Genomic DNA, 14,030 nt, shown 5'->3' on the forward strand with positions numbered 1-14,030 from the left:
TATATGTACCACATCTTTTTAATCCAGTCATCTACTTTTGGGCATTTGGGCTGCTTCCATGTTTTTTCCAATTGTAAATAAAGCAGCAATAAACCCAGGGGTACAGGTATCTTTTTGAATCAGTGTTTTTGTGTCTTTTGGGTAGATATCTAGGAGGGGATTGCTGGGTCGTAGGGACGCTCCATGTTTAGCAGTTTGAGGAACCTCCAAACAGTTTTCCATAGTGGCTGTACTAAGTTTGGAAAAATGCTGTATCTAAAAGTAAACAGGTCATTTAAGTAAAATCATACTTTTACTAATTTAGCAATTTTTGAAGTGATCAGATTTCTACTTACCAGTTAGAGAAATCATAGTAGTCTTTGCTAACCCTGAGGCAGGAGGTGTATATGCCACAGTAGAGCTTTTACTAGAAAAGAACATGATTCATTTTAAAACACAACTTGCTGCTTTCAGTCCCAGTCACAGAGCTGAGTTTCTTACTTTTTTGTTTTTTTAATGTTTTCTTCTAATTCTTCTGAAACATGCTTTTTAAACTCCTCTCTTACATTGTAAACCTCACAACATTACTTGGTCTATAACTTAGAAGCATTTCTGAAACTTTTGCTACATCAGAATAACATTTCTTCTTTTTATGTTCACTGAAGCTAAGTAATATGCAATTTTCTTGGAAGTAATTATCTTTAGTTCTAATCTCTTTTACCTGTCTTGAGACCACCCTACTGGCTAGGAACTCTCAGCAGATAGATCCATGATCATGCCTGAAAATATAGCTAAAATGTTGAAATGAGCAATCTATAAAAGAAAAACATGTGTCTTCTATGTTTTTCTTCACACGTAAATGGAAATCTGTGTCTCCCAAAAACTACTTTGCTTGTTCACTGATGTGCAGCTGGTACATGCTATCTGACTATACACACTATAAGTGAACAAGAAATGTGAAAGTCATGGACATTTAACTGATGCTGATTCTTTCTTAATTGTAGTTGCTCAAAATCTGTTGAACCAAGGGGCCAATAGACATTTACCTTTGTCAAGAAGCTCTGCTGTGCTGTGCAAATTTTACCACTGAAATGTGCCAGTGGTTTCTTTGGAGACAGAAGCATAGTAATTGGAAGTCCACAGCCAGTGAGTAAATGGGGCATTTTCACCCGCGTCGAGTCGTGCGCACAGCTGCAGCACCACCCCCGCCCCCTTTATGGATCCCAGGAAGCCGCCACAGGGTGTTACGCATAGTCTTCCCAGACGCCAGGACACAGGCTGTCTCAGGCATACTGCTACACTGCTATTTTTTTTTCTAGTTTTTCTAAAGGCAAACTGACAAATTATTGATCCAGAAAAAAATTCTGGATGAATCCCAATTTTCATCAGAATGTAAATATTTCACACCTATAAAGCTATGCGACTATAAGAATTAAGTTAAAATGTAAACAGCTAACATGTACCTAGCACACTTGTCTAAGTTGCCATATTTTGCATGAAAGGCTTGATTGTTGAAAGACTGGCTTCGAATCAACTTGGATTTCTTGATGTCTTTGCCTAGAGTAACAAGCAGAAAGAAAATATAATTTTCAGCTCATCCTTAGCTACCCAAACCCTAATCCCTCTCCAGTTACCACCACCCTGAGTAAAGCTTGGAGGGTCCAGGTTCCCTTCCTCGGTTACCCCTACTGCCCATAAAAACGACCATAGCAATCAGCCACAAAAGACAAAAGGTGCTTTAGAATAATATATCTTGTTAAATCTAATCGAGTTTTACGAAAGGAAAAGGGAGACACAAGATAATGCCGCTTCCTACTTGTTGATGGAGTCCCAGAAGCAGGTCCAGGAACTGAAGCAGGTGTGTTCTTGGGCAAAGTTGTCGGTGTCTTCATATCTCTACCTACAGTAAATGCTGTTTTAAATTCTTTCATGTCCCCTGAACACTTATTAATCTCCATAAGATATACAAGACAAGAGAATATGAACTATTATCCCTAGCCAAGAAGCACTCTTTCCCAAGTATTCTTTTTTATATGTTTACCTAATTCAAACTTAGCCATTTAGGGATCAATTTTACAAGATTATTGCTGTGACTACATTTAGGCTCCCTTAAACCGCCACACTAATCCCCACCCATTTTTAAATTCCATGACCACATTAAATAGCCCATTTTCAAAACATTTTTCAAAGTGAAAGAATTTTCCGTATCAAATTAAAAACATAGCATGGCCTTTCGGAATGCCAGGAAGCAACATCAATTGCGTTACTGAATATGCAAAGGCAAACTACTTACGTTTCTTTTCGAAGGTTTTCTCACTCATGGGCCTTCCATCATTCTGTTGCTTCTCCTTCTCTAATTGCTCCTATTATTAAAATAGGATTCAGCATTAAAGGTAAGCATAAACAGACTAAGAAAACTGTTAGGATACTGAGTTTTAGAGATACAAATATAGTACACAAAAATGCATAAAAGAACAATTTTCCCCCAAATTAGTTCCTAAAGAAGTCAAGGTCCTTTCAGATTGTTGTTATTTTACCATCAACACAAGCACTCTTTCCCAAGTATTCTTGGAGAGTAGTGCTGTCAACTTTGTTGGTGTCAGTGAGTTTGGTACCACAACTATTTTCTGTAAGATAGTTACTGATTCTCATCAGCAAAATGTTTACTACTGGTCACTTCCATTTCTGACTAGTGAAAGGCAAGATATTTTTTCTAAAAAGGAAATGGTCTTGTAGATATTTTAAATGTTTTATTGAAGCATAATATGCATGAAGAAAGTACATAGCGTGTAGAGCTCAATGAATTTCCCAAAGTGAACACTTCTGTAAACCAGTCCCCAGATCGAGAAGCAAAAGTGTTAACAAAGCTCAGGACTCTCTTGTCCCAATGCAGTAAATAGAGAGAGAAGATGTTCAATAACTATTACATTTTAAACAAACTCGGCATAACACTGCACTCAACAGCTGGAGAGCAAGCTTTCTCTTCAAGTGCACATGTGAAAAGAAAAGGCTGGAGAAAACAGACAAGATGGCACATTTTCATTTAGAACTGGACTGAGTGGAAATGGAAACTTGGAAACAAAAAATAAAGCACACAAAAAATAAAAAATCATTAAGCGGACTTAACAGCAGAATTCGCTATTTTCTCTATATTTCCCCCTCTATTATCTTGGTCATATTAATCACGGTTATATGATTACAAAAGTCCTTGTCTATGAACTCCAACATCACGTTCATCTGAGGGTCTCTTTCCGTGGTCTAACTTTTGGCTTGAGTTTTGATCCCTTACTTCTAAAAATCCTTGACAGCCTGCTTGTTCTCTAAAGCTTCTACTATGGAAATTATGAACTCTGATCTTTGCATTGGAAACTACTGAAATAATGCACTTTGCTTTTCAGAGAATTATCACTTCAATTTTTAATCTGATGAAAGAGAAAATATAAAAATGAATTAATAGAAATTGAAAAATACAATTGGAAATTGTACTGGGAAGTAAAGTAAATACAATGAATGCAAAGTAGAGGGAAGAGTTGGTAACACTGAACAGAAATTACTCACTCTGAGCACAGAGTTTAAAGAAAGAATGAAAAAGTCTCAAGGATATGTGGGGCAACAGCAAAAGGCCTAACATATTTGTAATTGAAGACCTAGAAATAGAAAAATGGGATAGACGACGTGTTGAAACAATGGCTCAAAACCCCCCGAATACGTGGAATGGTGCACATTTACAGATTGTGGAAGCGTAGCAGTTCCAAAACAGGATAAACGTGAAGGAAATCATGCCTGCATACACCAAAAGCAAACTGCTAAAAACAAGAGGGAAAGGAAAAAATATTGAAAGTGCCAGAGAAAAGCAACACTACAAACAGAAGAACAATTCAAATGAAAGATATTTTACCAGATGCTCTGGTTACTAGAAGACACACAGAAACACATCATCTACGCGTTGAAAGAAAAAGGCTGTCAAACCAAAATATCCTTCAGGAATGAAGGTAAATGACATTTCAGAAAAAGGAAATGAGAATACCTGCAATTTAAGAACTGCTAAGGAAAGTTCTTCAGGCTGAAGAGGAAAAAAATAACAAGTAAATTTTAATCTTAAACAATGAAAGAACAGCACTGGAAATGGTAACTATCTGAACAGTTTACGCTCTTAAGATCTTCAAGTCACATATGACTACTGAAAGCAAAAATATTAACAAGGGTGGGGTCTTCAAAGCAGATGTCATTCACACTGGAACTATAAAAAGAAGCATGGTACAATCAAAGGATTCTCACCACTGTTAAATGAAGTGGTACAATATTAACAGTAAGTAAACCATAAAGGTGGATATGTATTTCTCTAAAGAAACTACAAAATAAAAAAAAATACCAGTTAAAGAAAGCAGAAGAGAGGTCACCAATTACTAAGAATAACATGGGTTACTGCCATAGACCCTACATATATTAGGGTTATATAAGAGTTGCATACACAGCTTTATGCCAACTTATTTGACTTTAATGATTAGGGTAATTTCTTTAAAAAAAAAAAAAACAAAACTCATATTGACAAAAGAAATAGAAAATCTGAATAGTTTTATGTCTATTAAAGAAAGTGAATCAATTATCAAAATCCTTTCCAAAATGAAAAGTTTAGGCCTTTGTGTTTTCATTAATAAATTCTATAAGGAAATTAAGAAAGAAAAAAACCAATTTCACACACTGGAAAATAAAGGAAGTAGTAATACTATCCATCTTGTGGTACTAGAGTAACTTTAGTACTAAATTTAATATACAAAAAAAAATGACAGGGAAGATATTGTAGAATAATTTCACCATAAATTATGGCTATAGATGCAAAATCCCTTTAAACATGAGCCAAGAATTCATTAACAGAGAAAAGACAACATCACCAAGTAATTTACCCCAATATACAAGGCTGATTTACTATTTGAAAAACCAACAAAATTCAGTATATCAATAGGAGAAAAAACCAACTATTTCCAGAAATGCAGAAAGTATCTAACAAAATATATGTTCACAAAAACCTCCCAGCAGAAGGAATAAGAGGGAATTTCTTCAATCTGACAAAGGGCATTTACCTAAATTGCTTCCCTAGGGCAGTAAAAGGGGAAGAATGTCCTCCTGGCTCACTTTTATTCAGCTGGAGGCTTTTTCCTATATGGAACTCTGAGTCCTTGCAAAAGACATAAAATATGTATCTTGCAAAAGATATCAAAATGCATAAATATTGCATCAGAAGAAGTAATCTTGCTGTAAGTAAAGACAATAAAATGACTTACAGAGAAACCACTAGTAAATCTAAATAACAACTGCCGAGCAAATAAGCAAACTTAGCATGTTTGCAAGATACAAGAATCATTAACATTCTTATTCCCTAGCAACAAAAAACTAGAAAGCAGAACTAAAAATTATAGTTCCATTTGCAATAATGTCAAATAACACAAAATACCCAGGAATAAGTTTAAAAACCTCCTTGAAGTCTACCACCAAAATTACTAAGAAAAAGTGAATTAGACTAAATTAGTGGTACAGTAAACAATATTTGTAGATGAAGACTCAGACTGTTAAAGTGGCAATTCTCCAAATTGGTCTAGAGATTAGTCCTAATTATTACAATTAAAAATTAATTAGTAAAAAGAGCCATAAACCACAGAGAGGTATAGGGAAACATCTGAGGTAACAGCAATGTTTGGTATTCTGATTATGGTGATAGCTTCATGGATGCCAAAGTTCATCAAACCGTACACTTAAAATATATCCTGCTAATTTTATGTCAATTATACTTCAATAGAATTGTTGCTGTTTTTGTTTTAATGGGGCTCATAGGTTGTTTTCCTACTGGTTCATAAAAGAACAGATTTCAGAACAACAGGACTCGTCTTTAGTCATTCACGAACAAAAACGTGGTAAGAAATTTTTAATAAAGTACTAAAGCATTTATCGATCAGAAGAGTGTGTGTGTGTGTGAGAGAGAGAGAGACAACGTACCATTTCCAAAAGAAGTAGCTCTTCTCTTTCTTTTTCTTGATCCAACAAGTCTTTTTCATAAAACTTTTTCTGAAACTATAAGTTTAAAATAAAGGATGCAACATTAGTATTCAGTTTCTACAAATTTTAAAATATGCCTCCTAGTTAAGACAAGGAGCGTACTCACAGCATCCATAGACATTTCCATCCTGTCCAGCTCTAGCACAGTCTACAAAGAAAAGTAGAGGCATGACTCAACCAAAAGGAAATTCAACCAAGCAGTCACTTCTCAGCGACGCCTGATCTCCAGAGAGAGGGTCGAAGAGGAGGAATGCTGCACTACCAGAAGACTGTACCGGAAAACCTACAGTAAGAACCCTTCTGATCATACACTGGAGCTCCAATCAAACTCTAATACGAACTCCAGGACTTACAGACACTTCTGACAAAGCCTTTAACCTTAAAAAGAACAACTCTAAAGGAGTATTTTAATACTAAATACACACAATTTAACTGATTTCTAATAACTGCCACTCCTGTGGATTTTCAGAAACAGAATCTAACTTCTACATAAAAATAATCTTCTAAATAGATATGAAGCAAACTTTCACTTGGCTAAAAATTAACCCATAGAAAAAAACTAATCTGAAAGTGTTCTCTTGATTTCATAGTTGTCTTTATAATACATTGAAATAAATTATTTCAATCAAAGAATGGTGCACCTAACCCGGGTTGTCTCTCTGGCAGAGGACAGTGCCTTTCCATGGGTCACTCTCAGCAAACAGAAAGTAGAGCCACACACTCACGAGCCAAAGCTGCATGCTGCAAATGCTACGTTCATGTGAAGCATTCTGCTAAAAGCTTTCTTATGAAAACTGCGTACTTCTGCCATGAGACATCCCCTTCAAATAAAACGACTTCACACCTGGAGAAACCTGACAAGAGTAAGCTATTCCATTTTTATTCAGCAGCTCTGAACAGATTCCTCCGAAGTTCCTAGGTCAGCACCTTACCTTGATAAACATTGTGCCACAACATTTTCATGGGACACACTGACTTTACACTCAAAATAAGAGTTGCCCTCTAGAATTATCCAATGCAGAGTAAGTCATTAATTTACCATGTTTATAACCTGTTTCTTGGATTAACTTGCATTATTTCAAGTTAGTAAATTCCTTTAGAAAAGTACCCCTCCCAGGTTTGTTTTGACACGTTAACTCCATTGACTAAACTTCTGCAGGTAAATGTTAAGGACAGCAACAGCTGGTAGAAACAAAGGTATGTAGTACATTCCATATGATTTTTAAATATAAATGGCATGTTTTTACATTTCATGTCCAGGCTCTGGGTATTTCTGGCTATTCCAGTGGATGAAAGAAAAGTAAACCAATAAATATTTTTTTTTTAAAAAGGTACTAATTCATGCCAATTAGTGAGGATATATCTGAATATACTGCTACCCTCGAAGGTCGAATAAACAGAAGACTAGCACACCCTTATGCGAGGGCTGCCAAGGCCAGGGCCTGGAACACTTACTCTTTTTACAATGGCCAGAACATCTTTATCTTTCTCTTGACACAGGAGTTTTCTCACACACATCTCTAACTGCTGTAGTAAATGTTTATCTGCAGGAATCTTCAGGGTCGACTTCACTTTGGGCAACAAGCAGCAAAGTTTCATTCTATAATAAATTAAACAAATTCACTCTTGAGCAGCTTTAATGACCAAGGATAATAGTCACATGAAATAAAGAAAATTCAAATTTTAAATAGCCCACCCAGAATTCATCTAGGCAACAAAATTCATATATGCATTTGCTTCTCTGGGAGCTGAGGTTCAATGGTGAACAAAACTAATAGAGTTCTCCATGCTGGCAGCATGTACTGTGCTAGTAGGAGAAAGAGAAGTTCAATGTCAGGCAGGGGCAAGTGCTGTACAGAGAAACAACGTGGCGGAACGAGAGGCGGGGGCACCAGAGAAGGGCATTCCAATTTCTATGCGACAGAGAGGGTTCAGTGTTGGTTTCATGAAATGATGACAATTAAGCAGAGAGCTAGAGAAAACGAGGAAGGATGTCCCACAAGGACCTGGAGAACATTCCAGGCAGTGACTGCAGTTAGCGCAAGTGCCCTCTGAGGTGGGCCTGGCTGGCATGTTGCTTCAAAACAGCAAATGTGCCCAAATCAGCAAGCTGGCAACAGTGGGTGGGTGGAGCAAAGCGAGATGAGCAGAGGCCCCTGCACAGCGGCAGGAGGCCGGCGCCACCTGGGCCTGCAGCCGTGTCTGAGGACCGGCTTGTCTTTGGGGCGCACTGAGAAGCCATCAGAGGCTTGGCACAGCCCCGAGAATTGACGTTAACGTCTTAAAAAGTGTCATCTGGCTGGGCCCTTCCTGGTGGTGCAGCAGGTTAGAGCACAGCACTAAGAAGCTAAAGTCACTTCAGCATGAGTTCGGTCCCCAACCCGGAGGTGACCCACATGGTGTGGCAGACCTCTCCTGATCCACCCGCTGCTCCCCTCAGCAGTGGACTTCGTCCATCTGCCTGTTCTGCTCCCCACTCTGTCTCTGGTGAATCCTCTCACTGCCCCTGCACCTCTGGCCTGCACCCCTGACCTGCACCCCAGCTCTGTATGCATAAATAAATAAATCTTTAAAACAACTTTTTTTTTTTTAAAAAAAGTCTCACTGGCTAGTGTGGGGATCAGTCGGGAGGTGGTGAAGGACAGGAAGAGAGACAGCGCAACAGTGCAGCCTGAACCAGAGCCTGCACTGTGGGCAGTGTGGGGTGAGAGGAGTGCTTGGTGCTCCCCAGGATGGGGGGCTAAGGCGGGAGAGATAGGAAGGGGCTAAGGTGTGGACTTGAGCAGGAGGCAAGATGGCCATTTACTGAAATGGAAGAGACCACAGGAGGAGGCCGCCGCACAGAGGAGGAAGATGGGGCTTGAGATGAGGGAGATTAAATCTGGGGTGCCTCAGAGACAGTCAGTGGGAATGCTAAGTGGGCAGCTGGGTAACGCGCCGCTGCCCAGCGCAAACGTCCGTGCTGGACAAGAAAGGAATCTTCAGGTGAAGTAAGTCACTGGACTAGAGGGGCCAGCAGGGCAGAGGGCAGAGGACAGGTAAGACAAGGAGAGAGAGCAAGAGTCTGCGTACCACCACTGCCGGAGGGGACAGAACAGGAAGCGAGGCCAGACTGGAGGCCAGAGGCGAGAGAAAACCGTCCACAGGACATGTTCTCCCTGCTGCCCAGGTAAATGGCCAGGGCCGGTCAGAGGGTGCTAGCCACCTGCACACCTACGCCACCAAATTCACTCTTTGGTCTGAGGGCACCCCAATTATGACAGATTTATTTTTACACCAAAACTTGAACTAGCTGTGTCCGCTCCTAGACTGTCCAGAATGCCTTCTCAGCTGAACCTTCAGTTAAGGAGTGTGAGCAGGCAACAGAATGTGCTATTGACCCAACTGGCAAGAGAGCAGCTCCTCCTCCGCTTTCCAGCTCTGTGAACAGCCCAAAGGGCTTCACTCGGAGCTCACCAAGGATACTGCTAGCCTGGTGGTGCTCTTTCTAATTAAGGGACCCAGTCCCCCAAAGAGATGTTTTTCTTTCTGACAGCAGAAGATAAGGTTCCTTAGAATGCCAATGTTTATTTTCAGCCCTGATATTATCTAGAGCCAGTGAAGTTAAACATTTACTTAAGGGAAGAAAAAAAACCAGTTAACAGCCTATGCACACTTCATTCTTTATAATCCAAAGCAGGTTCTAGAAAATAAATATTCAGCAGAAGCTACACAAACTATAGTAATGATTGATGAGGATGCGATTATAAAGATTTTGAGATTGGGGGTCAGGCCTTTCTGGTAAATTAACCGCTTATGTACATTATCCTCAGGTCACCTTAGGAATTTGATACTGAGGAAATCTGTGCACAGAGAGGTTGTGTAACTTGCCCAAAGACACACAGTTGTAGCAGAGCTGGAACTATCTCCTAGGAGCCTGGGTTCAGGACAGAGACACAGGGCAGAACAGAGATCAAACAGCTGAGGATTCAATTCTCTTCAACCTATCTCTCTCAAGAAATAGTATTTTTCTGCACACTTAAAAATGGTTAATATGGGGAACTTATATTTTTACCACAATAAAATAAAGACAACAATCTTATTTAGGGGGAAAAAAAGGGCAAACCTACTTTCTTTTTCAATTTCTAAGCAAACCAGAGGAGCCTGCTGGCCTGCACGATCTCTGTCAACCCAACAGGCGACGGGCAGACACAGAGGTCGGTGATTAGCCTCCAGGCCCTATCAGTGCTTCACAACTTAGACTACAAAGAACTAGACAACAACTATAAACTCTCCACTCGGTGTTTTTAATAGACCAAGGAAAAGACTTTGCATATGTCCATTAAAAATTCAACTTTTCGGCCCTCCCTGGTGGCGCAGCGGGTTAAAGCGCAGCACTGAGAATCTGAAGCCACTTCCGCATGAGTTCGATTCCCGCCTGCCCCGGAGGAGACCACATGGCGAGCCAGACCTCTCCTGACCCGCCCGCTGCTCCCCTCAGCAGTGTACTTCCTCGATCTGCCTGTTCTGCTCCCCACTCTGTCTCTGGTGAAGCCTCTCACCGCCCCTGAGCCTCTGGCCTGTACCCCAGTTCTGTATGAATAAATAAATAAATCTTAAAAAAAAAAAAATTCAACTTTTCATATATTCTCGTGGCCTGACACCGTACCTCACATTTGCTACTGGATCGTGTGTCAGTTCAATAGCAGGTAGAAAGAAGTATTTACAGAAAAATGATTTGGAAAAGATCTCTATAATAAATTCACAGGTATCCAAAAATCGAAGTCTATTCCAGTAACTTTTTCCTTGGCCCAGTTCTAGAAACAAACAAAGAATCCTAAGTTTAATATTCTGACATGAAGTTATAAGTGACGACATTCGACAAAGTTCACGGTAAATTTCTTGATAGCTACACAATTTGTAAGCAGATACAAGAGATTTTTAAAAATCATATTTTATATGCTCAAATTTTTAGTCTCCAAATTCTGACACCTCAAAACCAGAAGAAAATCAATGAAATAATGCATTCAATTCCAGAAATATTACATATTTAATTCAATATATGTGCTATTTTTTCATCACTCACTACATAGTAAGTACCTTCACACATTATCTTATTTGATCTTGAAAAGTAACCCAGTGGGATGAGCTTAAATTTATCCTGCCTAAAATAATCAGGTACTAAGATTAATAGAGGTTAGAGTCACAGAGCTGGGAACAGCAGTTCTCTGTATGCATCAAAATAATTTAACAAATTAACTGTTCTCCTTTCATTGGATAAAGTCACACATAAACAGTATTACAGAGAATAATTCAGATCATTCTTCAAAGGGTAATTTCTCCTTTTATTACCTATATGTTCAAAGGCAAAAGTAATTCTTTAAATCAAATAGAATCTTGTTTCAAACTAAAATCATAAATATGAGGTCCTATCACTAATAAAAACTGAATTAAAATAGACTAAAAAGTAAGATTAAAGTATACTAAACACAATTTTTTAGAGAACATTTTATGTATTTTTTTTAAAAGTGGCAATTCACTCTTAATATTGTAAACTCCAATTCCATTTCCTTCTGTGCTTTATCATAGAAGTTAATAAAAGCAACTATATACTAATTAACAAAATCACTAAATATGCATAGGTCTGTGCCACTATATCTAGCATTAATACATTAAAAGTCTTTGCCTTGATTTTACATATTGAAAATAAATTATATTTACATTAAATTTAAAATAAATTTGCACTTTGTTAATTGGTTTGATTTTTAAAAGACATTATAAACCAGCGAGGCTCACTAGGTTAACATATTTAACTGCAACCTATTCATGAAAAAAAAATAAAGCCCTTTATTTTGTTAATATTTAAAATAGGAACAAAAATTACTAGATTCATGGATAGTCTGTTTATATTTTAGTTCCAAATTCAACTTTCTTAGAGTAGAACTAGGCATTCAACTGAAGTATATGTATTTTAACTTCTCAAGTATAGAAACGTACAATCGATGGAATATCTATATCTGATCCTGTCATAAATCTGAAATCAACAAAAATTAAATACAAAAAATACTCTAGGTTTGCTTCAACATTAGCCTAATTATCGATGACAAATGATAAGGAAAGGAAGTCAGGTTTAACTAAGACTAACCAATTTGTTTCCATTCTTTTTTTTTTTTTTTTCCAAAATGAAAAGACAAAGGCTACTTACGTTCAATTAATTTTTGAATGACCTCAAGTCTCTGGTCTTGTTTACGATTATAGCGTAAAAAAATGCATAGAGTTCGTGAAGCTGCCTTTTGGACAGGTAAGACATTCTTTAAAAAAATAAGAAAGACAATTAAATGAGTCTAACAGTATATAACCTATTAGTATATATAGTATATAGCACAATATCGCTCCACAAATCAATTTTAAGTTATTGACTAAAAGAGTGAACAGTGATGTCTGCTTCTCAACTACTGTTTAAGTGTCTCATCTTCAGAATTTAGCAATAATATCACACAGGAAATCAACTAATATGTCACATTACAAAGTTACTTTAATTCAGCACAGTCCTTTTCAAGTCATCGGATGTGATTTATATTTGACTCATCACCCATTCCTCTTAGCCATTTCTTGGACCTTGTTACCTCATTTATTTGACAAACATTTGCAAAAGCATACACAATGTCAGCTGTCATCAAAATTGTGCCATTTCTAAAATATGGATTAATAGATTCCATGATCAAGTATACATTTAGATCCTTCTGGTTTCTCACTCTTCAACCCCATTGTCATCTACTGAGATCCCTGGCCCGTAAAGACAAGGGGTACCATGTCAGTCACGCCTGTGTTCTTTCTGAACTCTTTAGTCCTCTGAACTCCTTCATACCTCAGGCAGAACCTTAACTCCTAATTACATGAACCATCTGCTTTACTGGGTTTGGGTTCAAAATATGCATAGAGAAAATCTCTCAAGCAGATACACTGTATGCAGTATAAAGTCATGCTCACCATCCTGACTTCCTAGAAATATTACATTCAATTCTAAAATAAAGAGTCAGACTCTTATAATGGACATTCTTGAAGATTCCACAGAAAACTTCACATTCCTGGGAGGATATAGGCTGCTGCTTCCTTTCATTATAAAACCTATTTCCCTTTTGTTGAGTACTAGCCCATGTGAATCTGCCGAATCCTTAAAAAAGAATATTCACTATGAGAACAGCAGTATGGAGATTGCTCAAAAAAATTAAAAGTAGGAATCCCATTGCTCCAACTACCCTATTTCTAAGTATCCCTGAAAATATGAACAAAACCCACTAATTCAAAGAGACAGATCACCCTGGTGTTCATTGCAGCAACACCTACAATCATCAAGAGCCAGAAGCAACCTACATGTGCATCAACAGGTGATAGGTAAAGATGTAGTCTACGGGTACACAGTGGAATACTACTCAGCTATAAACAAGAGCAAACCCTGCCATTTGCAACAATCTGGATGGACCTGGGGGAATTATGCCTAGTGAAATAAATTAGGTGGAGAAAGATAAATACTGTATAGTTTCACCCGTTATCATCACTCACTAGCATATAGAGAGGTCAAACAATGAACTATAAATAAAATAAAAATAAGCTTTCAGTGGATGCAAACTGGATTTCTGGTGAGGGGATCATCTGATGTAGCATATATAGATGTCAAATTGTAACACTGTACATCTGGCTCTCTCATGTTATAAACCAGAGTTACTTCAATAAAATATTTAAATAAGATAAATATGAGCTGAAAGAAAAAATAAACTTATAGATTATATGACCAAATTAGGGACCAAAGGGAAGGAGGGGAGGGAGCAGGTACATTGGATACAAGGAGACACTTTCATGGCATAGGACAGAATTGAACTTTCAGTGAATTTAATATAGATCATATAAATGTTGATTTATAACAGTGCACCCCTAAAATGTGTATGTTATGCCACATTATGTCAGTAAAAACCAATTAAAAGGAACAGAAAATTTAAGATATATACATGAACAGAACCACC

The 14,030-nt window shown here is 37.9% G+C and overlaps 1 protein-coding gene across 3 annotated transcripts in view; it reads right to left on the reverse strand.

Moving 5' to 3' along the window:
- Window positions 1–14,030, reverse strand: part of PPP4R4 (protein phosphatase 4, regulatory subunit 4) — an 85,348-nt gene that overhangs the window by 8,217 nt on the left and 63,101 nt on the right. For 2 of the 3 annotated variants that reach the window (XM_012724692.1, XM_012724691.1), the window contains exons 15-24: window positions 12,215–12,320; window positions 10,679–10,826; window positions 7,486–7,630; window positions 6,137–6,178; window positions 5,971–6,045; window positions 4,007–4,042; window positions 2,273–2,342; window positions 1,796–1,879; window positions 1,443–1,536; window positions 336–406 (exon numbers count right to left, since the gene is read on the reverse strand). In XM_012724692.1, coding sequence (XP_012580146.1) covers window positions 336–406; window positions 1,443–1,536; window positions 1,796–1,879; window positions 2,273–2,342; window positions 4,007–4,042; window positions 5,971–6,045; window positions 6,137–6,178; window positions 7,486–7,630; window positions 10,679–10,826; window positions 12,215–12,320 — 871 coding nt within the window. The remainder of the gene's footprint in view (window positions 1–335; window positions 407–1,442; window positions 1,537–1,795; window positions 1,880–2,272; window positions 2,343–4,006; window positions 4,043–5,970; window positions 6,046–6,136; window positions 6,179–7,485; window positions 7,631–10,678; window positions 10,827–12,214; window positions 12,321–14,030) is intronic. The other variant, XM_004681593.2, reaches the window with a different exon arrangement.

Source organism: Condylura cristata, unplaced genomic scaffold (genome assembly GCF_000260355.1).
Source record: "Condylura cristata isolate star-nosed mole 26May11 unplaced genomic scaffold, ConCri1.0 scaffold00013, whole genome shotgun sequence".
Classification (NCBI taxonomy): domain Eukaryota; kingdom Metazoa; phylum Chordata; class Mammalia; order Eulipotyphla; family Talpidae; genus Condylura; species Condylura cristata.